This window comes from Phalaenopsis equestris, unplaced genomic scaffold (assembly GCF_001263595.1).
Source record: "Phalaenopsis equestris unplaced genomic scaffold, ASM126359v1 Scaffold000174, whole genome shotgun sequence".
Taxonomy (NCBI): Eukaryota; Viridiplantae; Streptophyta; class Magnoliopsida; order Asparagales; family Orchidaceae; genus Phalaenopsis; species Phalaenopsis equestris.
Window position 1 is genome coordinate 720,482 of NW_018164616.1, and position 23,846 is coordinate 744,327.

At 35.3% G+C, this 23,846-nt stretch overlaps 1 protein-coding gene across 1 annotated transcript in view; it reads right to left on the reverse strand.

Annotated features, from left to right (window-relative positions):
• Positions 1 to 239: 239 nt before the first annotated feature.
• The window catches only part of LOC110022180 (serine/threonine-protein kinase TOR), a 100,041-nt gene continuing 76,434 nt past the window's right edge, over positions 240 to 23,846 (reverse strand). The window contains exons 44-56 of the mRNA XM_020720997.1: positions 16,204 to 16,284; positions 16,015 to 16,089; positions 15,590 to 15,656; positions 11,179 to 11,339; positions 4,145 to 4,318; positions 3,723 to 3,851; positions 3,517 to 3,600; positions 2,901 to 2,962; positions 2,723 to 2,795; positions 2,456 to 2,590; positions 1,437 to 1,610; positions 1,085 to 1,353; positions 240 to 443 (exon numbers count right to left, since the gene is read on the reverse strand). Coding sequence (XP_020576656.1) covers positions 425 to 443; positions 1,085 to 1,353; positions 1,437 to 1,610; positions 2,456 to 2,590; positions 2,723 to 2,795; positions 2,901 to 2,962; positions 3,517 to 3,600; positions 3,723 to 3,851; positions 4,145 to 4,318; positions 11,179 to 11,339; positions 15,590 to 15,656; positions 16,015 to 16,089; positions 16,204 to 16,284 — 1,503 coding nt within the window. The 3' untranslated portion in view covers positions 240 to 424. The remainder of the gene's footprint in view (positions 444 to 1,084; positions 1,354 to 1,436; positions 1,611 to 2,455; positions 2,591 to 2,722; positions 2,796 to 2,900; positions 2,963 to 3,516; positions 3,601 to 3,722; positions 3,852 to 4,144; positions 4,319 to 11,178; positions 11,340 to 15,589; positions 15,657 to 16,014; positions 16,090 to 16,203; positions 16,285 to 23,846) is intronic.

Here is a 23,846-nt window from a genome sequence, read left to right on the forward strand (position 1 = left end):
TAGCTTTATTTACTTGTATGCTCTGGTCCTGCTATATAAAAAGGATTTAAGGCTTACGATAGTTAATATTAAGAAAGTGTCGAGAGTTGTAACCCAAAGCCGTTTTTATTTCTCCCATCCGACATCAGTGAAATCTTTCTCCCCATGAACGTAGACGAATAAATTCAATGCCAAAACAAGCAAATCTCTGTGTTTGATTATTATTGTGTGAATTTCTATGCTTCAACATTATTTTTGCATATCATTAACACCTTGGTAATTAATAAATTATCACTTAATAATATAATGATTCTCTTGAACTGTACAAAAAATTAAAAGAACTCTGACATAAAACCAATCCATCACAATATAAGCGATGCAATTTATTGTCTTGTAAAATGAAATGCTCAATATATTTACAAATTTACAGGCCCTTTCCAGCTTCTCACCAAAATGGACACCACCTGAAAAACATAAAACAAAAATAATTAGAATTTCGTTCCAAGTGGTGCAAGAATCATCTTTCATTAACACTTGACCTTAGCACATGAATTACTATTATTACTGAAGTGAATAATATGCATACATAAAAAAACAGACATTAATCTTGATTTACACAGCTTAAAAGGATAGGATAATTATTCAACTATTAATATCAATAGTGAAATTAATAAATCAAGGCATAAAAGCACAAAAAGGAAATGAGCCAATTTGCAAGCTCCCTCAATTGACATGATTCAGCATAATTTCAAAGTAAAAAAATGGCAGAAAGAGTTGCACTTGAGTTGAAACTCCTATTTAAAACTTCGGAGAATCCTTATATAAATACTTGGAAGATTTACATACATACCATACCACTCAATTCTTATGTTTTTACATATAAACTTCAATTTTTGCATAATGGCACCATACATGTACTTCACTTCTTTACGTGTTCAAGATAATGGGACTTATGATGTGATATGAAAGCTTTCGGTGGTATAAATATAAAAAGCAAGGTATAGGTGTAAGAATTGTAAATATATAAGAATTGGGTGGTATATATGTAAATGCACCTATATTTTTTATTTTTTTAGTGAATAAAAATACCAAATAGGTTGCCTACCCAACATAGTTTTGGCACAAATTCTCATGTGACATAGCCTGTACGATCAGTTTCTGAACCTGGAGCTTCACAGAAAGACCATGATCAACTTCTCTGGCATCACCAGAAAAGAGAGAACCATGTTCCAATTGTTGGACTGTGCTTCCAGCCCCTGATAATGAAGATCCAGAAGTAAAATCCCTTCCTGTAAGCTTATTGCTCATCCTAGCCATGACAGCCACAGCGCGTTCGTTCAGGACCTCGTTTGGATCACCAAGCTGATTAACGGCCTGTAAAAATAATCAAAATTACATAAATACCAAAACAGCAAAAGTATTGAGTAAAAATAAAATTGCGACAAGAAAGTATATACCTGGAGCAATTCTCTTTCTCGAGCACCACGAAGAGGATGTGCAAGCTCTCTATTAGGGGCCGTCTCTTCACTGTTTACAACTGGGAGAACATGGGAGCCGACCAAGTTCGGTATTTGAGGAACTTCGTTAAAATTAAATAATCTCCAATTTATAAGAGGGTCATGGACAAATGCCTGAAATATAAAATGAAAATTATAATGTTATAGCAATGATCACAATTTGGTTTCAGAAAAACGATTTTTTTTGTTGATTCATGAAAGAAATGTCACGCCCGGTCAGAAAAAAAATGCTGCATTGTTCATCTATGATTGCAGGTGATATTTGAATAAAAAAAGAAATCCTGAGTATATTTCATTGAACTTATTGGCAAATAATTTGATCGGAGAAAAGTAGATAAGCATTAAATGGTAATGAAGTTTGCGAGGTCAAGGGCGAGTTTTTATAATTGTTAATAGGGCTGTTAAAAAAGCTCGTCAATAGTGAACATCTCATGGGCGACTAACTCACTCTTGTTAGATTCATTCGTTAAGCAGGTAAACCGAACACATTTTTTTACTTTGATTTAAAAAACAAACGAGCACAAACAAACTTTTGCTCGATTGTGTTTGGTCGTTTTAGTTTAAATTAATTAAATAAAAAAAATTGATAATATTTTTTTAAAATATTAGTTTTATTATTTTTTAAATCATTCGAGCTAATTTCGAGCCGAACACAAGCTAAAATGAATAAAAAAATTCAAATCAGGTCGAACACAAACATGCTATTCACGAGTCATTTCAAAGACGAGTCTATTTCAAACAAAAAAAAAATAAAACAAGCTGAACACGAAGAAGCATTGGGCTTGCTCAAGCTCGGTCAATTTAGACCACTAATTGTTAATGTTTTCATGCTTGGATGACTAGCCATATGGACGTAAAGAAGCTATTCTGTTGAATGAAAATAGATACATTTTTACATAATCTACCCAACTTAAATAATATCTAACTATGAAGTAAAAGATTTATTAATTTTTTCTCACCTCCATCATTGCCATGACACTATCTTTATTTGTCCGTAGAACTTGCATCACATTTTCACATGTTAATCGGAAGGTTCCCTCAATACCGCTGACTTCCATTGCTTTTACAAGCATTCTGGTTAAGCGAAAAGGTACCTGAATCATTTTTTTGCATTTGTGTTAGAAAAATTTCACGTAATTCTAACAACAACTGAAATTACAAAAGCAAGCTTTCCAAGGATTTCATAATAAGGTCTATGCCAAAAAAGAAAAAAAAACAATGATTACCTTTTCAGGAAACTTCTCTCTGTTCATGGAGGCCTCAAAACAATCTCCAAAATCAATATGCAAAATCTTTCCACTGAAGCCATAAATCAGGCAAAAATACCAAGATATACAATTTATTTATTTATTTTGCTTCCAAAATATACTTTACAACAAAAAGATAAGATAACTTCTCAAATACCTGAAGCGATGCAGCATAAGATTACTAGGATGACGATCACCTAAGCCAAGAAGGTAGCCCACCTGACAAAGTATGAAACACCACATTAATGTAAACAGAACTTATGCACCAAAAATAAAAATAGTTAAAAAATTATAAAAGTAATAAATGGAGAAATTTTCATAAAACTAACATGAGAAAAAATATTGAAATGGACCGCGACTCTCTTTAAAGGTTCATTTTAGTTCTGGAGACTATAAAAGTATCAAATTAGTCCCCAAACTTATTTCGATGGGAGCTAAAATATTTCAACCTGAGGATCATTTCAACAACAACAACAACAACAACAAAGCATTAATCCCACTACGTAGGGTCGGCTACATGAATCTTTTTTTTCCATTGTGTCCTATAAAAAGATTCATGTCATGATTTTTTTTGAAAAGTTTTAAGTTGGCTGTCGACTATCTAACGCAACCCTCCACTTTTCACATTCTGGCTTGAGACCGGCAATTACAGTGTTGTGAGGATCATTTCAGATCATATTAAAAGAGTCTTGGACCAATTTGGCATTTTTATAGCCTCTGGAACTAAAATAACCCAATGCAAGCACTTTACTCAAATTAAAATCATTTCCTACCATACTCATAACTGCCAAGCTTCTGGTATAGTTTGTCCGTCGAGCTAGCCAAACTTCTGAAGTTCTGCTCTTCAACCAAAGTACCTAGTAATACAGACCACCAATTTTGACATGAAGAACAAATTAGTGAATAAAGTTAGATTGCATCAGTGTCTACAGCTGTAATTTTCAATTCAAACTTATAGACTCTCCAATATTAAGCATACCTTAGCCAAGTCATTGCCTTCAGTATTCTGTAAAGCATGCTCAAAGGCTTCAACTTTAGCTATTAGCGGCAAGCGCTCATAGTCAGGTGCAAATGCTAGCATTAGTCTATGCTCTTGATTTAAGAAAATCTAGAATCAAAAGAGGTGGTCCATAAATATGCAGTTAGTTGACAAACTCAAATAACATAATATGAAGTAAACTGGCAAAGTAGTACTCTGACTATTTACATTGTGTTATTGTAGTCTCGAGCCTATATAAGTGTCAAATTAAACCCTAGTCTCTTTAAATATGGGCTAAAATAGTCTTCACAGAAGACTCCAGTGACTAAATTGACACTTCTATAGATTGTAGGACTAAAATAACCAACAATAAAAGTCAAAGGACCGTTTTGATAAATTTCTCTCACAATATATCTACATACCTTCCGTGCATCTCGGTACTCCCGAATTAGATGGTGAAGGGTGTCACAATTGGGAACCCATCCAATCAATCCACTGTTTGGAGATAAGGGTATCACAGCATAGCGCTGAATTGAGAGATCCTTCTCAGCAGTGTTTCTCGAATTCTCCAAAAGAGTATTAACCAAGCCAAAGAGCTAGAAAGAGCCAAATTAAAGTTAAATCACTATGCTTTCAATTGAAAATTTTAATCAAATGCAAACAATTAAAACAAGATATGCATGCGCACAATGTGCCTTAAATAATTTGAACAGCCAACTACTGAATTGCATTTCTCTAATATATGCAGAGCATAGGTAGCTGTGAAAATATATTATAAAATCAGTAAAAATTTTGGAAAGCGAATACAGCATGGTAAATCAGTTGATTCAAGGGTGGGTGCACTGTAAGAAAAAGTAAGACCGTAGTTCTGAAATTTATGATTTGGCAAATATTAATCAGATTACTCTAAATAAACTTCCGTTTCATTAGTTTCAATCTGAATTAAGAAGGAATTTATTCCCTTTGCTCAGAATTTATTTCACTAATTATATTTCTTTTATTAGATATTTTATGTCATATGACTCTTCCGCACCTCGTCTCTACTTGTATACACGAACAAAAGAACTCTATGGCACCTCACAAACAAAAACGCTCCTCTTTTCATCTCTTATGCTCAAACAGTACCATTTTAGATAAGAGCTTCGTCTTCGTCTTCCACATACATCCGCACAACGGTAACCCTAAAAAAGTGGCTCCATCTCTAACGTAGGCACGAGCAGCACCAACAGACGGTCTCAGGTCTACCTCTATCCAATAATGATCCGTCTTTTCCATTGGAGGTTGTTGTGTCATCTTCTTATAGACGGGTCGACTCACTCTTCTGCTCAAACAAAACATTCTATTTCATTCTATTTTTCTTTTTGGCTTATCAGTTCAAAAAGACGCAAACTCTTTCCGCTAAGTAATCTTTCTCGAAGCCTTTCAGGCTAGAATGAATACAGCAACGCTCCTTTTGAGCGTCGGAGTCGCCATTGCACGTACGCTAATTTTGCAAAATTCCACTACTATGTTGCCTGCTCGATACTCTTATTCTAACCAAACGCTCGGGTTGATTTGGCTCCAACTATGATTTCCAAAGATTGTTTGAACATTTTTTTATAATGATCATGTCTCCCTTCGGGTTGCTAAATCAACAATCAATTTGGCTTGCCTAGCCACCTTTCACGTGTTGTCGGTTTACCAATTCTCACAGACTTGTCGACTGGCTATTCTGCTCGAACAAAACATAAAAACATTATGTTTTGTTCTTTTGTTCTGTTTCGCTCCAATCAAACAGACACACTCCTTCGACTTAGAAATCTTTCTCAGAGCCCTTTGGGGTAGAACAAAGACTATAGCTCCCCTTCTAATCGTCGGTGTCGCCATTACTCGTACACTAATCTTGCATAATTCCATTGTTCTATAACGGGCTCGAACACCCCGTACTAACCAAATGTCCAAGTCGATTCAAGCGATTGATTTTCGAAGATTGTTCAAACATTTGTTTTGTAGAACATGTCTCCTTTCGGGTTGCTAAATCAACAATTAATTTTTCTAGCTAGCCTAGCCACCCTCCCACGAGTCATCAGCTAACCAATTCTCTAATCCAGTTCCTCTAAACCAGTTCGTCTAGTTTCTGTTTTCTCATCCAACAGAGCAATGGAAATATAAGGGCTCTCCTCCCTCTAGTTCTTGTTCGCTCATCTGATTGATTAGTCAAACAAAAAATTCTCCTCTCGCTTTTGTTCGAGCAACAAGCCTTCTCGATATGAGCTTCACAATCTTATCATGATAAAACACGACATCGTCCCACAAACTTTTTTCCTCGAAAGTCGAAACCATATCCAAGCCTACGTCTTCGGTCCCTATCATATTTTTCAATAATAATTCAGAATTCAACCCATTCACTAAGGAACAAATTGAGGCACTGCAGAAAATGCTTAGTAATAGTTATAGTTATGGACAAGCATCACAATCCTCTGTCGAGCAACCTATCGGCCTATTACCACACAAGCATCACAATCCTCTAAAAACTGATAATGCTAACGAATACTTTAACTCCATCCTTAGTTTTTATCTTTCTAAGCATGTTACTATTTATATAATCTCTTTTGTGAATACTCAAGAAAATGGGATCATGGAAAAGAAAAATAGACACTTACTTGAGGTGGCCTATATTATTATGTTATTTAATAATGTACCTGAACATTTTTTGGGGGAGGCCATTCTCATAGTCCCATACCTCATCAATATAATGTCTAATCGAGTCACAAATTTTCAAATGCCCCGTTACATTCTCATTGAATCCTATCCAAATAACAACACCTTTTCTTCCAGCCTAACATTGAAGGTTTTTTGTTGTTTTGTCATTGTTCACATCCATCAACAACAATGCAACAAACTTGATCCCAAGTCTCTCAGATGCATTTTACTCGGTCACTGAGCCAATCCAAAAAGAGTATAAATGTTATTCCCAACCATTAGAAGAATATACAACTCTAAGGATGTCAACTCCTTGGCTCGCTTCTCCCGAATTTGTCTCTCTAAAAAGCTTGTGTTGCTCCCGATCGTGATCCATTATTCGTGCCCCGTCTAGCCTCTCTAACCTTCCGTTGCCTAAACTTTTGGCATCGTCATAGTTGCAGCAGTTTCGTACGACGCTCCATCTGTGTTGCTTATGTTGGTGGCTAAGGGTCTCACACAATCATAAAGGATTTTGCTATGATCCGAGGAAAAACTCGACACAAAATTTCAAAGAAATTAGGGCAAACTTAAATTCTTATTGCAAAAATCCAAACATATCATACGAATATAAAGATAAGCACCTACATTTTGAGAGGTAGGCTATCTCTCCCAATTCCTACAATTCGAAAGGTAGGAAATCTCTCAAACCCTAGACCTAAGACTACCTAAGACTCACAATCCAATCTCCTACATAAAACTAACCCTAGACATATCAAGCCTATTTATACCCAACCTAGCAATAATAATAATAAAAGACTAAATTGCATTTAGACGTACAAAAGAAAAATTTGACCATAGTCTAAGCACCCACTGTCCAAGATGTCAAAAATGAGTGTTTCTCCTCCCCCACAACTGTCTCTATTTCTTCATTCTTTGCTTCATTGTCCTGCATTATGAGAACATATAGTCTTCGATCTTTGCAACATCCTAGGGAAAACTTCTTATCACACTAAAAACATAACCCTTTGGCTCGCTTCTCTGGAATCTGTATCTATAAGATGCTTGAGTGTTGCTCCAGGTCGTAATCCATTATTCGCGTCCCATGCAACTTTTCTCTAGACTTCCATTGTCTGAATTTTTGGCATTATCATGGTTGTAGCAGTTCCGTACGACGCTCCATTTGTGTTTCTCATGTTAGTTTTCTTCATCTGATTCTAGTCTTCCACCATCTGCGTTCCGTACGAAGCTCTAGCAGTTCCGTACAACGCTCCAACTGTGTTGCTCATGTTGGCTTTCTTCATCTGGTTCTTGTTTTCCACCATCTCCATCAACTCTCTCAATCCCCGCAGTCTTAATAGTCAGAGTGCTGCCCCGTCTGTCAGGCTTTAATCCCTTCATGAAATTTCCCTCCAATCCTGCTTTAGAAGTCCCCCACAATCGTCCCAACATGAGTTCAAATCTCTTCCTATATTCAATGATCCCCTTCTGAGTCAAGGGCATAGAATTGATCGTCCTCTCCTAAGTCGAGGCATAGAATTGCTCGGGAAGGAATAACTCGGAAACATTCTAACAAACAATCATTAAATTCATCCCATGAACGAAACAGATATCTAGTCTCCCTCTATTGAAACTAAGTCAAGGCTTTCCCCTCAAAACACAATCTCGTCGCCATGAGTTTGTCATCCCCATCTAACTCATTCACCGAAAAATATCGCTTTGTCTGATACACTCACTCATGTGCGTCTTTCCCCTCAATGATCGACATCTTCAACTTCCCAACTCTAACATTTCCACCATTGCTCATGTAGGTCTCCTTCCTGAATAGCTTGGAAGCGTTCCAGCAAACAATCCTTAAATTTATCCTACAAATGCATCAGATATCTAGCCTCCCACCACCGAAACCAGGCTAAGACTTTCCCCTCCAAACACAATTCCACCTCCATGAGTTTCTCATCCCTATCTAACTCATTCACTGTGAAATATAGCTTTGTCCTATACACCCACCCATGTGCATCTTTTCCCTCGAAGATCGACATCTTCAACTTCCTAATTCCAACATCTCCAACCCAACTTTCTCTTCCTCCATTGTCACCCTCCCTCCCGCCCCCGCACCGTGTATCGAGGGTAAAATTCCTTCGTACAGCAGTAGACATATCCCCTCCATGCTTCTCTCCCTTCTTCTTTGTGCTCCTCCATACCTCTGACATAATTGTTTCTCCATGTTACATAATCTTTTTTTTTTAATGTTTCAGTCAACCGCCTCCATCAGAAATCTTTAATCCACCTCTAATCAGAGCCTTGAGAAGAGGTTTGTGATTGTGGATGTTTTCCTCCTCATGTTCCTCACCTTTGTTCTCTTTTCCTTTGAATCTTGCTAAAGATTCTCCAGTCAATTTTTTATTATGGTTTGTAAATTGAGTTGTTGGCGGGTTCTTGGATTACATTTCAATGAGCCTCTTTAACATCTCTTGAATTTATCACGTCGATCCTCCAGTCGGTTGTCCATAGAAGAGAACATCTCCTTTATGGTGATGAAACTTTCTTCCATTCCATATTTGATTTGGCTGATCACTTCGTTCCATTACTTCTCCAAATCTATTTTCCAGGTAGTTATTTTTCTTAGGAAAATTTTTTATCACAAAAGACAAAAGCACATGTACACAGCTACGAGAATAGCGACTATACTGCCCAAGGCACACCGCAATCCCGGCGTAGGCACCTATGAGCTCTGATTCGTGTGGTTCTTTGCTTTCCTTCAAGTGTCGTAGTCTTTCGCTGGGATCAGAGTAATGACTGAGAAATGCGATCCTTCCCCGCTAGACAATGTCATGCGAAAAGAGAAACTGTATGCGATTCGATAAGTCCCGATCCCTCGTTGCCTTATTTGCAAACATTGATCGTGTCACTATCGCAGGGCTCGGTCACAAAGGCAATAAGCTCCAATGGCACCTTCCCGGCAATCTTTGTTCGAGGAAAACTAGGAGTTTCAGATTCTTTACGCCGCTTCCCAGTAGTTGTCCCTGATCGTGACTATATCTGGAGTGAAGTCACTGAATCGTCTGGATGTCATGATCTTCCCACATAGCGATCTTTGTCGAACTGTATGACAATCCAGAGCACTGCCTCTCTAGTAATCTTGCTTTGATATCAATTTCTTATGATTTGATGTAGGAATTGACACAAATTTTCACAAAAATTAGGGCAAACCTAATTTCTTATTGCAATAATTCAAACAACTAACACAAATACAAAGATAAGCGACAGTTCGAAAGGTAGGAGATCTCTCCCAATTTCTATAATTTGAGAGGTATGAAATCTCTCCTAAACCCTAGACCTAAAACTCACAATCCAATCTCCTACATAAAACTAATCCTAGACATAACAAGCATATTTATTCCCAACAACAACAATAATAAAAGAGTGAGTGCCCTTAGATGTACAAAAGGTAAATTTACCGTAAGGCTAGGGGTCATCAAAAAAGATTTAATATCATAAAACATTTGCATCTTTTGCAAAACTTAAGACGGTTTGCATTTTACTCTCTTGCAGTAAATCAAGATTGGCCTTTATACCAACTTGGCGTCAGAAAAGTCTTCTTCAATGACAACCTTGATGAAGAAGACTGCATGACAAAAGTGAAGAAAGCAGTATGATAGACAATGGACGATATCAAAGTTTTTGGGCAAACCATCAGATTGAGTTATTTGAAGATGACTCCTGGATCAGTTAGAAGTAGTGAACAGAACTTTGAGATATTTGAAGATGACTCCTGGATCTGAAAGGTTTGTTCTTCAAAAAATCTAACAAACCGTCAGATTGAGATATATACAAATGCTAGATGAGTAAGAGAGGTAACTAGAACACATTCAGCCATTGGATAATATTCATACGTGTAGGGCAACCAATTCACACAGAGAAGCAAAAAATAAGTTGTTGTCTCTCGGAGTAGTGCATAATTTGAATATTAGCTCTTGCACTAGGATTGTACAAAGCAATGTGAATTCAAAACTATTAAGAGAACTCAAGGTTGGAATGAAAGACAATTAAAATCTTCGGTGATAGCCAAACAACTATTGGTATAGCCGAAAATCATGTCTCAGGACAAAATAAAACATCTCAAGTTTGACAGATACTACATCTCAAAAAATGTTAACAATGAAAATTTTTAACTCGCTTAAGTTCCTACATGACTACAGGTTGCTAATATTCTTACCAAAGCACTACAAAGGGTTCATCGTGATATTTTTGAAGTCCAATCTCGATTTGTACAATATTATACAACCCAACATGAGGGGAAATATTGGAAAGTGTCAATCCACATTAAAAAAGAATTTAATTCCTTTTCTTATATTTTCTTTCACTAATTGTACTCCCTTTATTAGATATTTTCATCTTTTATTTATTTATTTTTAATTTGGGAGGGATTCAAATTTTGTTTATTTCAGTAGTATATATCCGACAAAGCGGAATGTATAAAAATTTAAAAAAAATTATTTCGAAGTTTCTAAAGTTTCAAGAGCTATAATTGGCTTATTAAATTTAGTTATTAATTTTTTAAAAACATTATACATATAAATAAAAAAAAAACATTTTCCATAAATCACCAAGTTATTTTTAGAATTGGACAACTATTATAGAGGTTTTAACTCTTATGCAATAGGATCAAAGAAAAAGAACATGCTTTCACAAGCTTCCGAGGAAATTTTTTATAATAAATCTCTCAGAGAAACATAATTAAACCTTCATAAAAATTTGTAAAAACAAAACAAAATAATTACATGAGAAACAGTACCTGCATGACACGCTCATCCTGCCGTAAATCCTCATGGCCCTTAAGCAAGAAAGCATAATCCTCCCCATCACTTCCATGAATTGTCAACTTTCGAGGTCTTTGCTTAGATGTAATGACAATTAGTTGTGGGGCAAATGATGAAATTGTTACCAATGGCGTATCTGAAACAAAAACAAAAATTTTTAATAGATCATAGAATGAAAAAAATGTACAAGCTTGTTCAATCACTAATGCAAAAGTTCAAAGCTCTGGCAACATGGAGCACATTAAATCAACTCACAGTTTTCATAGAATCCTATTGTGAAATAAACAGTGTTGATAATGAATAATAAAAAAATATGATTTTAAAAGACAGAACCAAACCAGCCAATCCATCACCTCAACCATAACCGGTCCTCTAGCCCATTGGGTTAAGTTTCAAAATAGTTTTGGCACAAAAATGGTCAGAAACAACAATTAAATGAGAAATTGATGAACTGCTCCTATTTTTTATAAGCGATCTCATTCTAATAATGCTAAATTTATTATTTTTTATTATTAGTACTATTATATTTTACTTTTATCAAACATCTATAAATAAAAGGTTTAGACGAAAAAGAATTTAAATCTATATGCCCTAAATTGAAGTTGAATGCCTCATAGATATAGAAAGAAAGGTTGGTGAAATTATTCCAATTTTATTTGTTACGAATATTCAAATCTAGTGGTAATACTCCACATATTTTACAAGCATTTTGTATACAAGTATATAACTACATCTTGAAAAAATAATCAAAATATCACTTCTCAATATTTTTATTTTCAATTATAAAGTGCTTTGATTTAAATTATTATACATTAAATTAGTAAAGATATCACTATTGCGTCATTATTACACCATTTGAATCCTATTAAAATAATTTAATATTTCTTAAATCAACAAAACCTCCGCTTTGGATTTAAAGTTCGAACTAATTTTCAAAAGCTTAAGCTTAATTGATTTTCCCTGCTCCTTCAAATGTATTATAAACTTAAGTGATATCAAAATTAACCCAAAATCCCAATGGAATAATACTTTTATTGCTGAAATTAAATGAGTGGTTTACAATCAAGATACTTGAAAACAGAAAAACACAAAACTAGGGCGTAGGTTTGCGAGGTGGGGCTATGTTTCGAGGACAGCGGGGAGGACAACAATCTGTTGATTGGTTGGCGGGCTTGAGTGGGTGGAATGGAGGAAAGGTTGACAGTTGAGCAGCAACAGGGATGGGGAAAAGGAATTACGATAGTTCTCAGGAGTGTTGGTTGGAACTAGTGATAGTGGGCACGAGGAAGAAAGAGGTTAGCGACAAGCTACCAAATGGCGGGGGCTGGCAGCAACAAGCAGTAAAGGGAGTGAGGGTTTACGACCTTCTGCAGATATGGTGGGTTGGAACCGTTGGCAACAGTGAGGTGTTTGAGGGTGTTGTGGCTGCAACAGAATGACTCCCTTGGCTAGTAGCTGGGACACAGGGAAGAGGGAGGGTGCGCAGCTTGGAGGGAAGCGATAGATGAGAGAAATAAGGACACATACCACTTCTGTACGAGTTAAAGTCAGAGCACTTTCTTGCCGTTGGATACAACCCTAGAAGGAAAAATGGGGATGCCAAATGGCTGTACAAATAGAATTTTCAAGCAAAAGCTAAACCCTAACACAAATACAACATTTTATAATAAAGGATAACTAAGAGGGGGAAACACCTCCACTTGGGCGGCAACCCCAACCTAAGTAGGGTCAGATTCGGTCAAGCCTCCCTACTGAACCCGTTTGGTCAGTTTAGGCCCCTAGCCCCTACGTGGATTGACTAAAATTAAATAAAAATAAGCCATTAAAGTTAGTGAGCTAACACAACATCATTTACAAATAAAATAGAATAAATAAATAAATAAAAATAACATAAGTGTCATTCTAATATGAGCAACGACAACAGTGTTCTCCACCTTTTCCCATGACGCAGGGCGCTAGAGGCGCCAACCGACAATGTTTCCTGCAGAAGTTAGCTGGTCCAGTGGACCGGTCAAGGCGGGAAGATTCGCGACCTCTATACGGGGCGGAACAACCGCCCTTCCTTATGCCTTCCTCTCTTTATGTAGTCTTTAATGACTATTTTTTGGAGTGCTCCTACCTACCCACCCCTTCCTTTGGCGTGGGACTTTCCTTTCCTATTTCTTTCATTTTCTCCTCTAATGAGAGCCTATATATTGTTGTCTTCAAATAATTAGAGCTCCTTTTTTTGTTATTTTCATGTTGTAGATCCCTGTGTGAAGTTGTTCTCCATGTACTAGGGTTGTATCCGAGGAGATGGTGGTGTTTTGATTGTATCATGCTCCGAGGTGGTGTCGTATCTTCCTCATTCCCCTTTCGCAATCCTCCCATTTCCTTCTCCCTAGCCGCCGGACCTTGTTGTTCATCCCTGCGATAACCAAGTTGCATCCTGTAGGTCACTCCAAGCAGCCCGCCTTGTTGTCCGAGTCACACCCCCACCTGCATCCCGCCACCACTTCCTCTTCTCCAATTCTCCCGTTCCCTTCTTGTTGTCTGAGTCACCCCCACCAACACCCAACACCCAACACCCAACACCTTGCCTTGTCTTTCTCACCACTTTCCCTATTGCCCCACTCCTCCAACCCTTTCCCGTTCCCTTACTAGTTTGCCAATGCCACCACCACCCCGGATCCTCTCTTCCAGCCTTAGCCGGAGCATAGTGTCATTGTATTGTTCTTTCCTGTTGGGTCGTGTTGTGGCCCCATTTCTACATTAATAAAAGTTTGCTCTTGATTTTACACTGAGTACCTACTTGTTCTGGTATCATTCCCCTAACGACATAAATTCCACATTTGAATTAATGATGGTATCTGTGTGATGAGAAACTGGGGAAGTGTTGTCTGGCTCAGGCTTGATCCTTCAGAGTGAAAACTTTTGATTTTTAATTTATTATTATTATTTTTTCCCCTTTTATGGAAGAGAACATTCCAAATGAAAATTCAACATCATCAAGGGTTCTCTAGATTATCAAAACTAAATAGGGCCCAAGGTTCCATTGTTTTATCATTATTTTCTTAGGCCACAAGCTAAAATTACAAAGAACGGTGTGCAGGGGGTAATATTAAATAAACATTTATAATATAATTTCTTAAGGTAAAAAGCAGATGTACTTTAAATATAAAGTCAAATTATAATGAAATTTTATTCAGTTAGAGACATGAAAATAATAAAAAAAAAAAACAATAAACGTTGCTTCAAACTTATTTGGCCAGTTTCTTAGAATAAATTTATTTAGTGTTCTTGATTGGCAGCCAAACAATTTTGAAATAGGTTGTAAGTTAGATCATTTACCCAGATTAACAAAAACTACATTTCCTGATATAAATTTACGAAACTTCAAAACAAAAATAAATCTAAAAAAAACAACGGGAATATTCACGCTGTGGATAGGAGAACCCATTACACTCAAAGGAATTATAATCCGATACAATATAAGTCTGAAAAATGATCAACCGTAGCAGCTCATTTTAATGACAAAATGAACCGATCTTTCTTACATCGTGTACTAGACTAAAGTAAGAGTTAACATACTTTGCACCCAACAGATTTAGATCGAACAAAGAAAGATAATTACGATAATTGAATTTCATCCAAAACACTGAAAATGACTAGACAACAATTTCACAAGACGGCATGATAGAATGGTTGGTGTAGGTCCAATATCAGACAAGATGGTATGGTCACATTAAACATCAACCATCCGATGATCGGTTTAGAAGAATAAATGTTTTAAATTCGACTTATGTTAAAAAAAGTAGAGGTAGGCCTAAAATGATTTCGAAATATTTGTATAAAAAAGATCTTAATTTATTAAATGTAAATGAAAATATAACACTCCATAGGGAACATTGAAGAAAAAGGATTCATGTAGCCAACCCTACTTAATAAAGGCTTGTTGTACATGATAGAATGGTTGCAATTAAAGCATAAAAATAATAAATAAAGTAAAAAGTATAAATATTGAGAATTGTTGTGGACAACTGTTTTTTTGAAAAACAATAACATAACTATTTCTAGAAATAAAACTAATCGAACCACATTATAAATAAAATTACATATTCACAATATATTAATTTCAGTAATCTCAAAATAAATGATTGGCATACCACATTACCTGGGCAATCGATAAAAAAGTTTCAAAAGTAGTTGATTAGCAAAATTAAAGGATTTTGGAATTCCATAAATTTGTCTGCAACGAAATTAACTAGTGTCTATGTAATCCAACTAGAGAGAGAGAGAGAGAAGAGACTTGTTATTGACTTCAAAATCAGATAGAAGAATACCAGTGGTACGGTCTTAAAAACAAGCTTATGGTGTATAAGATTCGTATAAGCTTCAACCATTTACCTGCATGATAGGTTCCAGGCACGGCAAGCTCCAAATTTTGGCATTTTACCAATTCAAGCGAAACAGACTGGGCATGCACCAAAAAACGACCAATATAGCAGCATCAGGAATAAAGAAAAATAAAAATAAATAAAAGAGGCATTTACATACATACCACCCAATTCCTATGAATTTACATATCTAACACCTAAACTTTACTTTCTTACATTTATATATCACTCAAATATTTCATATCAAATATTTCATATCACATAAAAAATACACCTGTTTTAATTTTAAAACGTGAAATGCAACTTTTCATGTTTCATGTATAGATAAGGCAGAATTTATGTAAAAATTGGTGTATATGTGTTAGAAATGTAAATACATAAGAATTGATTGGTACCTACGGAAATCTTCCTAAATAAAAACAAATTAAAACCTGCCTGCAAATCTAGCGTCGTAAGGCTAGGCAGCTGCTTATCTATTCGTTTGAAAACATGATAATACAAATCCCATGCCTGAAACCAAAAGAGAATAAAATTTACATAAGTTGGAACAAAGAAACTATCATATTGCAAATAAAATCAACTCATCACTCAGTAGATATTGCCAGAGAAAGTTAGCTAAATAACCTGAGTAAGCTCGCCATCCCTTCCAGTCCTCCTGTAATTCAAGCAGCATTCCCGAGCCTCCAATAATTCACGACCATAAGCCTGAAATGGCGTTCATAAAAGCCCCCATTAATTGTAATTATTTGATATCCCGGGCAATCGCAACTTGAATCATGAGCAAAAAGGACTGGTTAAAACTATAATTAATCAGGGAAGAAAAAAGTAGCAGGTGATGCTTTATGATATCAATCACAGTTTTTAAGATATCCTCGTTCTGAAAGTATTTTTATGATATGGATCGATGCAATTGGAGTAGAATTGGTAAGGTGATGAATTCAGAATTTCAAGTTGCTTACTTCGGTGATTAATTCAGTGATATTAAGCAAATGATCCGCTTATAGTAAAAAGTTCTCCAATATTATACAGGCTTTAAGATAGTGTGTGACGTCCCGTTTCAGTTACCTGAGGAGAGGGAATGAAGAACCGAAAAAGGGGAAGCGAAAAGTCAAGCAAAGGGGAGATGAATCAAGAGAGTCGGGTATCCGAAGAAATGGGAGATAAAGTGATACTGGAGTTAACCCAAATCACAAATCGAAAGACATTTTATTACTGATTTCAAAACAAGAATGACTCAACAATAACAACAACATAATACAAGTAACAACAGATAACGAGCCGCATGCAAAAATAAAAGCAAATACAAAATAAATGACAAAAGAAAGAAACCACACTTTCAATCGAGGCGGCAGCTCCGTGGGAGGGATAAGAGGTGTCTGCTGGAGCAATGACGAGAGACGCTAAAGGGAGAGGTGCCCGGGGCTGCTGGGAGGAGCCCAAGGCCGAAGTCAGTGGCCTACTGGTGGTGGTAGTGAGAGTCAACGAATAATGGGTGAACAACCAATAGGTCAGATTGCTAGTCTGCGCGGAGGGAAGTGGCTAGTGGGCTCTGCAGGCGACTACACGAGCAAGGAAGGTAACTAGTGGCCGATCTGTGTAGGAGGGGGTTTAGGGTTTAGGGTATTGACTGGGGCAAGCAGGAAATGTGACCAACGGTTTGTCCGTGCAGAAGTAGAGCGTTGGCGGGAGCTACGGGCAACAAGGGCGAACGGAGAGGAGGTCAGCGGCCTGTTTGTGCGGTAATTAGGTGCTGTCGGGATTTGCGAGCAATGAGGACGAGTTGGGAAGGGGATCAACGATCTGTAAGTATGGTGCCGACGAGACCTATGATATGCTAAGAAGAACAGGCAAGGTCGACTCACCTAGGGATGTCAAAAAAGCTCGTTGTTTGCGAACAGTTCGTGTTCAGTTCGTCAGGGAGTTCGTGTTTGATTCGTTCAAAAAACAAACGAGACGAACACGAACAATTTTTTTAGTTCGGTTTACAAACAAACCAAACACGAAAAGTCTTGTGTTCGATTGTATTTGAATTATAAAATAATTATATTTAAAAAACTTATCATATTTTAGAAATAATTATAAACTCTAAAAATTTATCATATTTTAAAAAATTAAATCCTACAAATTATAACATATAGTAAATTAATAAAAATAATATATTAATATTAGTAATATAAATATTATATTTTTATGTAACATATGTTATATAATTATATACTATATATATAAAAAAAACCCTAAACCCCTTACCCAAAACGGCCTCCCCTTCCCCTCTCGAAAGCATTCAGGTTCGGCCGTCTCTCCTTCTTCTGAGTCTGCTCCTACTCTCAAAATCGCGAAAAGTTTTAGGTCGTGAGAGCTAAAAGTTTATTGTTTGTGTTTGTTCTCTGATCTCTATTTTTATTTATCTTCGATCAAGTTTCTGTCCTCGGTGGGTCAACATTGGATCGACTGCTCGATATTCTTGTTTGGCTGCGCGATATTGTTGCTTGGTTGCTTGGAATGCTGCCGAGGTGTCATCTTTGAGTAACTTTTCTTTAATATTTAATATTTGTCTTCAGGTTCGCCTCTTAACTTAAATTTTCTTAAATTTCTTTTAGATTTATTTAGTTTTTTTGAGCGGTTCCTAGTTTTAAAAGTTTTTTAGAGTGAAATCTCGCATATTGCCTCTAGGTATGATATTTTTATGGATGAGATCCGATATAAGGGTTTTGATGTGAGATGTGCTTCAGCTATTGTGCATTTGTGTTGTGCTTCGACTATTGCCTCTAGATCATGTGAAAGTGATGGGGGAATTATGTGGAAGCTAATTAATGAAGCAAGTTTTCTAAATGTAATCAACATTAAGTAGATGTGAAAGCTAATTAACGAAGCAAGTTTTCTAAATGTAATCAACATTAAGTAAACTATGTTATAGGACTATAATGTTTGAGTTTATGATAAAACTTATTATCGCTTGAAAGCAATATTACTAATAAATTACTCTATCAGATAAGCTGAATTATTGAATGAAGAAATTTTCATATATTTCTAGTGTTACACTCATAGTGCTCCTATTTTGTTGAAATAACAAAACTGAAGCAAGAAGAGCAGTTTGTTTTGAATCTATTTGAAGAATTCTTTTGTTATTGTGGAATGACACAACTTTGTGTAAAATTGTTGTATATACTGTCAAACTTTTGTATTGAAGAGCTTCTGGTCTTTGCAACGGAGGTATGAGCTGAAAACCTGAGCCGCTGTGCGTTGATGTCCTTGTTGAATCTGTTAACTGATCTTTTGAAACGAAAATCTACATCTTGTATTCTATAAAATTTAGCCTAAATCCTCCCAAACTGAAAAATGACATTTAATTCCTACAGGATCTTAAGTACAGTTTTTCCTTCGTTTAGCCTTAAATCGAGGATCTAGTAAATGCTGCTGGAAGCGGGATATACGAGATTTATAAATGCTGAAACGGATGAAAGAGGGTGAAGGAGGGTGGGAGGAAATGAAGAATGGTTGCATGGTGAAGTCTGGCATTTTTTATTTTTTTGTTAAAGATTTAACTGGTGTGCCTGTAAATCTGAATTATATATGTAAATACATATGTATTGTGTGGTATGTATGTAAATGTCTCATATATCTATACATACTCTTGGGGTTATCACAGCTTGGACAACCCATGTGTTTTGGTAGCCGCAGCTTCCCCGTTGGATATATTCTGTTTAGAGTAAATTGAAGTTTAGGTGTTAGATATGTAATACATAAGAATTGAGTGGTTTTTATGTACATCTTCCTCCACAGAAAAATTAAATAGTGTTAAATCCATCTCATCATACTTTAAATTAAAAACTTCCTTTTTCTTTTCATTTCTTGCTTCTTCAGCAATTATTTTTTGGTTTGTTACTTCACATTTGCGTCACGTTCTGAAAAGTTATGGGCATTTTTTCTTTATTAGTTCAAATGTATATTTCACCTGTTACTTGTTCTTAACAGTTTGTAATAATATAGTTGAAGAAATAATTTTTTTTAAAAGAGGGATGTTATTTATTTTTATTTTTTGGTACATTAATAAATAATCATTTTATTTTTTTCAATTCATTTCAAATCAAATTCGAACCGAACACAAACAAACCGTACAATACAAATAATTTAAACATTCCGAATATTTCAAAAATTTCGAACAAATCGAACCGAACACGAACAGTAAATTCACGAACAATTTCGAACACAAACCTATTTCAAAAACACATAATTTCAAATGAACCGAAGACGAACATGAGCTCAATTCGTTAATGTTCGGTTCGTTTACACCGCTCGACTCACTCGAGGCCACACATTGAGCTAGGACGCAGCTAAAAAGAGGGAAGTAACAAATCGTAGATAAACACCACCTTGGGTGATGTACATCCGAAGCACCGCTCCTCTTCGGATGCAACCCTCCGAGAGGGAACGCCTTAGCGGCACACCAGAAATCGGAGAAGGATCAAAAGTGCTTAGCAATCAGCATACAACAATTATAAATAAAATAGGAGTGGAGGCTAGACTAGGTAAGTACGAGAATAAACAAAGATGAAATAAGTGCCCGTTTGGGGCAGCTTATAGGGCGTGGCGGCGTTTTGAAAACGCCGCCTCCCTGTTTGAATATCGCGATCGGGGCTAACTTTTTGGTGCCGCAGCGTTTTTCTATTGCTATTTTCTTCGTGGTGTTGCAAGTCGTCTGCCCCCTACGTCCCGCGTATCAATAGGAAAAAATCCCTGTGCTGCCCTTCGCATATCTCGCTTGCCGCCTCGCCTCGCCCCCACGCCCTCGCCCTTGGAGAATCGACCAGGACCTCTACATGCACAGGATGTCAGCACTCTTCCAGGAAAATCACACGCCTTCCCTGTCAGATCCCTCGGTTCGCCGAGTCGATCCTCCCCTCTCCTTCGCTGAGGTCGCGACAGGAAATCGATAGGTTTCCATTTGAGGAAGCTATTAATGACTTCCTATCCGATGTTATCCTCCGGTTCCTTGATGCGGAAGGAAGACGATAGTCATGGCAGCACTGGGATTCAATTTAATCCGTCCCCTCTGGGATGCAATTTAATTTGTCCCCTAGTATCATACTACACTTTTCTAGGAGTTAGAGATCTTGCTTAATTATTTTTGTTAACGCTTTATTTACATATTTGATTTTTATGTTTTCTAACATTGGTAGTTGGGAGTTTCTTGTGAAGACAACGAGGCTATGTTATTCTTTGAGATCCCTGGAATTAGTGTTCCACTAGTATGTCTTCTCTTATATATGTTCAATTCAATAAATGTTTTAAATCCTTAGAATTTCTGATATGTGTGCTTTAAGGCAGTTAGTATATAGAGTAGTTAAAATTCTAAAAAGTGATTTGCTATACTAGTAAACTGAGAGAACTATTTGATTTTGTGTTTTACGTTTTGTTTTAAATGGGTACAAGCAAGATAGCATGAATGCCTAACTTGCACTTTTAGATAAGGAATCATTTTAATTAGCTTAAAGCTTATGCACTTTATTAATCTATTATTTGTAATACTTGGGCTGAGAATGTACTAAAAAAATCAAACTCATTCAATTTCCAAAAACTCAACCTATAAATTTTTGGTAAACTGTGCTTTTAATTTGGTTTCTAGCTTTGCTTAATTGATAAAATAATATGGAAAGATTGAATAAATATTCATCAGAAAGTTGTTGAATTATCTTAATTATACAGTTTAACTAAGTTAATAAGTAAAGTTATTTCTTTGTTATGAAATAATGCTTTTATCTCTAAGTTATTTCTTTGTTATGAAATAATGCTTTTATCTAATGGAGAAGTTGTTGAATGCCTAGGATTTCATTATGATATGTTATGATTTCAGGCTTCTGTATTACGTATTTTTGTGCTTATTTTAGTTCCGTTATAAACATTTTCACCAAATAAATGTATGAAAGCCAATAAGTTATTCTGCATAAGCTCCCCAAATAACAAGCCGGCTTATTCTGATAATTTGCAGATTATCAGAATATCAAAATAATCTGCTGAAGCAGATTATAAATAATCAACAGCTGCCCCAAATAGACGCTAGGAGTGAAAAGGAAGAGACAAGAATTTGAAATGCAGTCCAACAAGGAAATGAATAAGCAGGAAGGATATTAAGGCATGAGAAAAAGAAGGGACGGAAGCTTCCGCCCCAAATGGTTCAGTTCTGCTCAATCTAGTCCAGCAGGAAGGCTGGGCCGGTCAATTTTTTGCACTGGCTCGAACCAGAGACTCTCGCGTCATGAAGCAAAAGGTTGGAAAGCTAAGAAGGTTAATTTCACTCTATAAAATGTTAAAATCAACTTTCCTGCATCATCAATGGATTATAAATCAATTTTGTTAACATTAAATAAAGAAAAAATATAAAATAAATAAAAGTTAAGATGTTAGAATTGAAATGGATTAGTATATACAAAATTGAATAATTTAGCATAAATATATGCATAAAATGGCCACTTAAGCATTTCAATATTTTTACATGTATCAAAGTAAAGAAGTCAAAATAAAAGATTGAAAATCCAAAATTCAAGTCATATAATATCGCAGTGAGCACTCATCTATGGTAATATTTTGGTTATTCTTAACTATTTAACATTAGTAGTCGCTGATCTTGGTACAAAATTTATTTTGATTTATATATTATTTTCTTTATTGGTCACATTATTATGAGTACTTGAAGCTTCTTACTATCATGCATTGGTGAATATTATATATACTATATTGAATTGAATGTGATCAGCACGTGAATGATGTCTCTATTGATTGTTTGTATGTGCGCGAGTGATTAGAATCAAACCTTTATGGTACTAGAGGGGAAAACTAAGATATTCCGTGCACGTAAATGAAGAATAACATATTAATTAGTATAATATAATCATATTGATATGCTATATAAAATATGTTCATATATAAAATGATATAGATATGCTTGGTACAAAATGCAGTCCAACAGTTCATATATAAAATGATATAGATATGCTATCAATATAATCATATTGATTGAATAACATTAAATATAAAATATTTATATTAATTTATTAAAAAGTTTAACTGACATGCATATTACCTTTATTTCTCTTGTATTACTGTAGTTTAAGAATATGAGTACGTATGTAAACAATTCAAACACAAGCGAGCCCAGGCTCAGCTTGTTAAAAAATTGTCACTGTTCATGTTCGACTCCTTCATATTTCGAAAAAAAATGTTCATGTTTAATTGTTTGTTTAACAAGTCAAAAACCAATTCTTTGAGAACAAAGAGTCGCTTTTAAAATCCTAATCTCGTCATACAACCATAGGATGTTAAGGGTTAATGCCAAATTTATATGTTATTATTTATATTAAAATATCATTTAAATATAATTTAATATATTTTTAATCTATTTTTTTAAATAATAATTTCAATGGATTAGAAATTTTTGTAGCCATGTAGTCAATTAATTTTTTTTAAAAATACTACTCATTAAATATATATATAATTTAATTATTTCAAGTAAAACAGGAACAAACAAATCTTTGTTCGTGTTCGACACGTAACTTAGCGAATGAATCGAACACGAGTTTCTTAATGAGTCGAACAAGAATTTTTCACGAATAACGAGTCGTTTTGACAGCCCTAAGCACAACATTCACTGACTCGTTTAACTCACTAATATTTTTAAACTAACTTTTATCGTGGCATATTAAATCTCTAAATTTACTAATAGTAAATTTAAATTATAAAAAAATTTAACTGTCTAATTTCAATAACAAGAAATCAAGTAAATGAAAAATAACTAAGCATCAGAACCATTGTACAAAATACTACAATAACTAAGCATTAGAAACATTGTATGAAGTATTGCAATGATGCTTTTTTCAAGTCGTCCATCATGATAACAATTTAATTAAATATTTTCTTCTAAATATGATGACTAAAGGTGGGAATGTGCTTTTATTTTACAACATCATTATACTCACCATTTCATTATAACAAAATGTCTACATAAGAGATGCTAATATGCTAAAAAAATTAAGTTTACCAATAAAATTCCACTTTCCATTGAGGTGGCTAGTAGATTTAAAACTAGTGAAAGATATTTCTTGTTCTTTGAAAGGATAGTCTAGCTTAGAATGCGAAGATCGAGCCTGGGGCTAAGAATTAACTAAAATGGGTACAAAGAGTTGGATAGTGACAATTAAATTTTCCATACTTATTTTCTATAACTATTAACAAATAAAAGAGTTGTTAAATAAATTAAATTAAATATATAT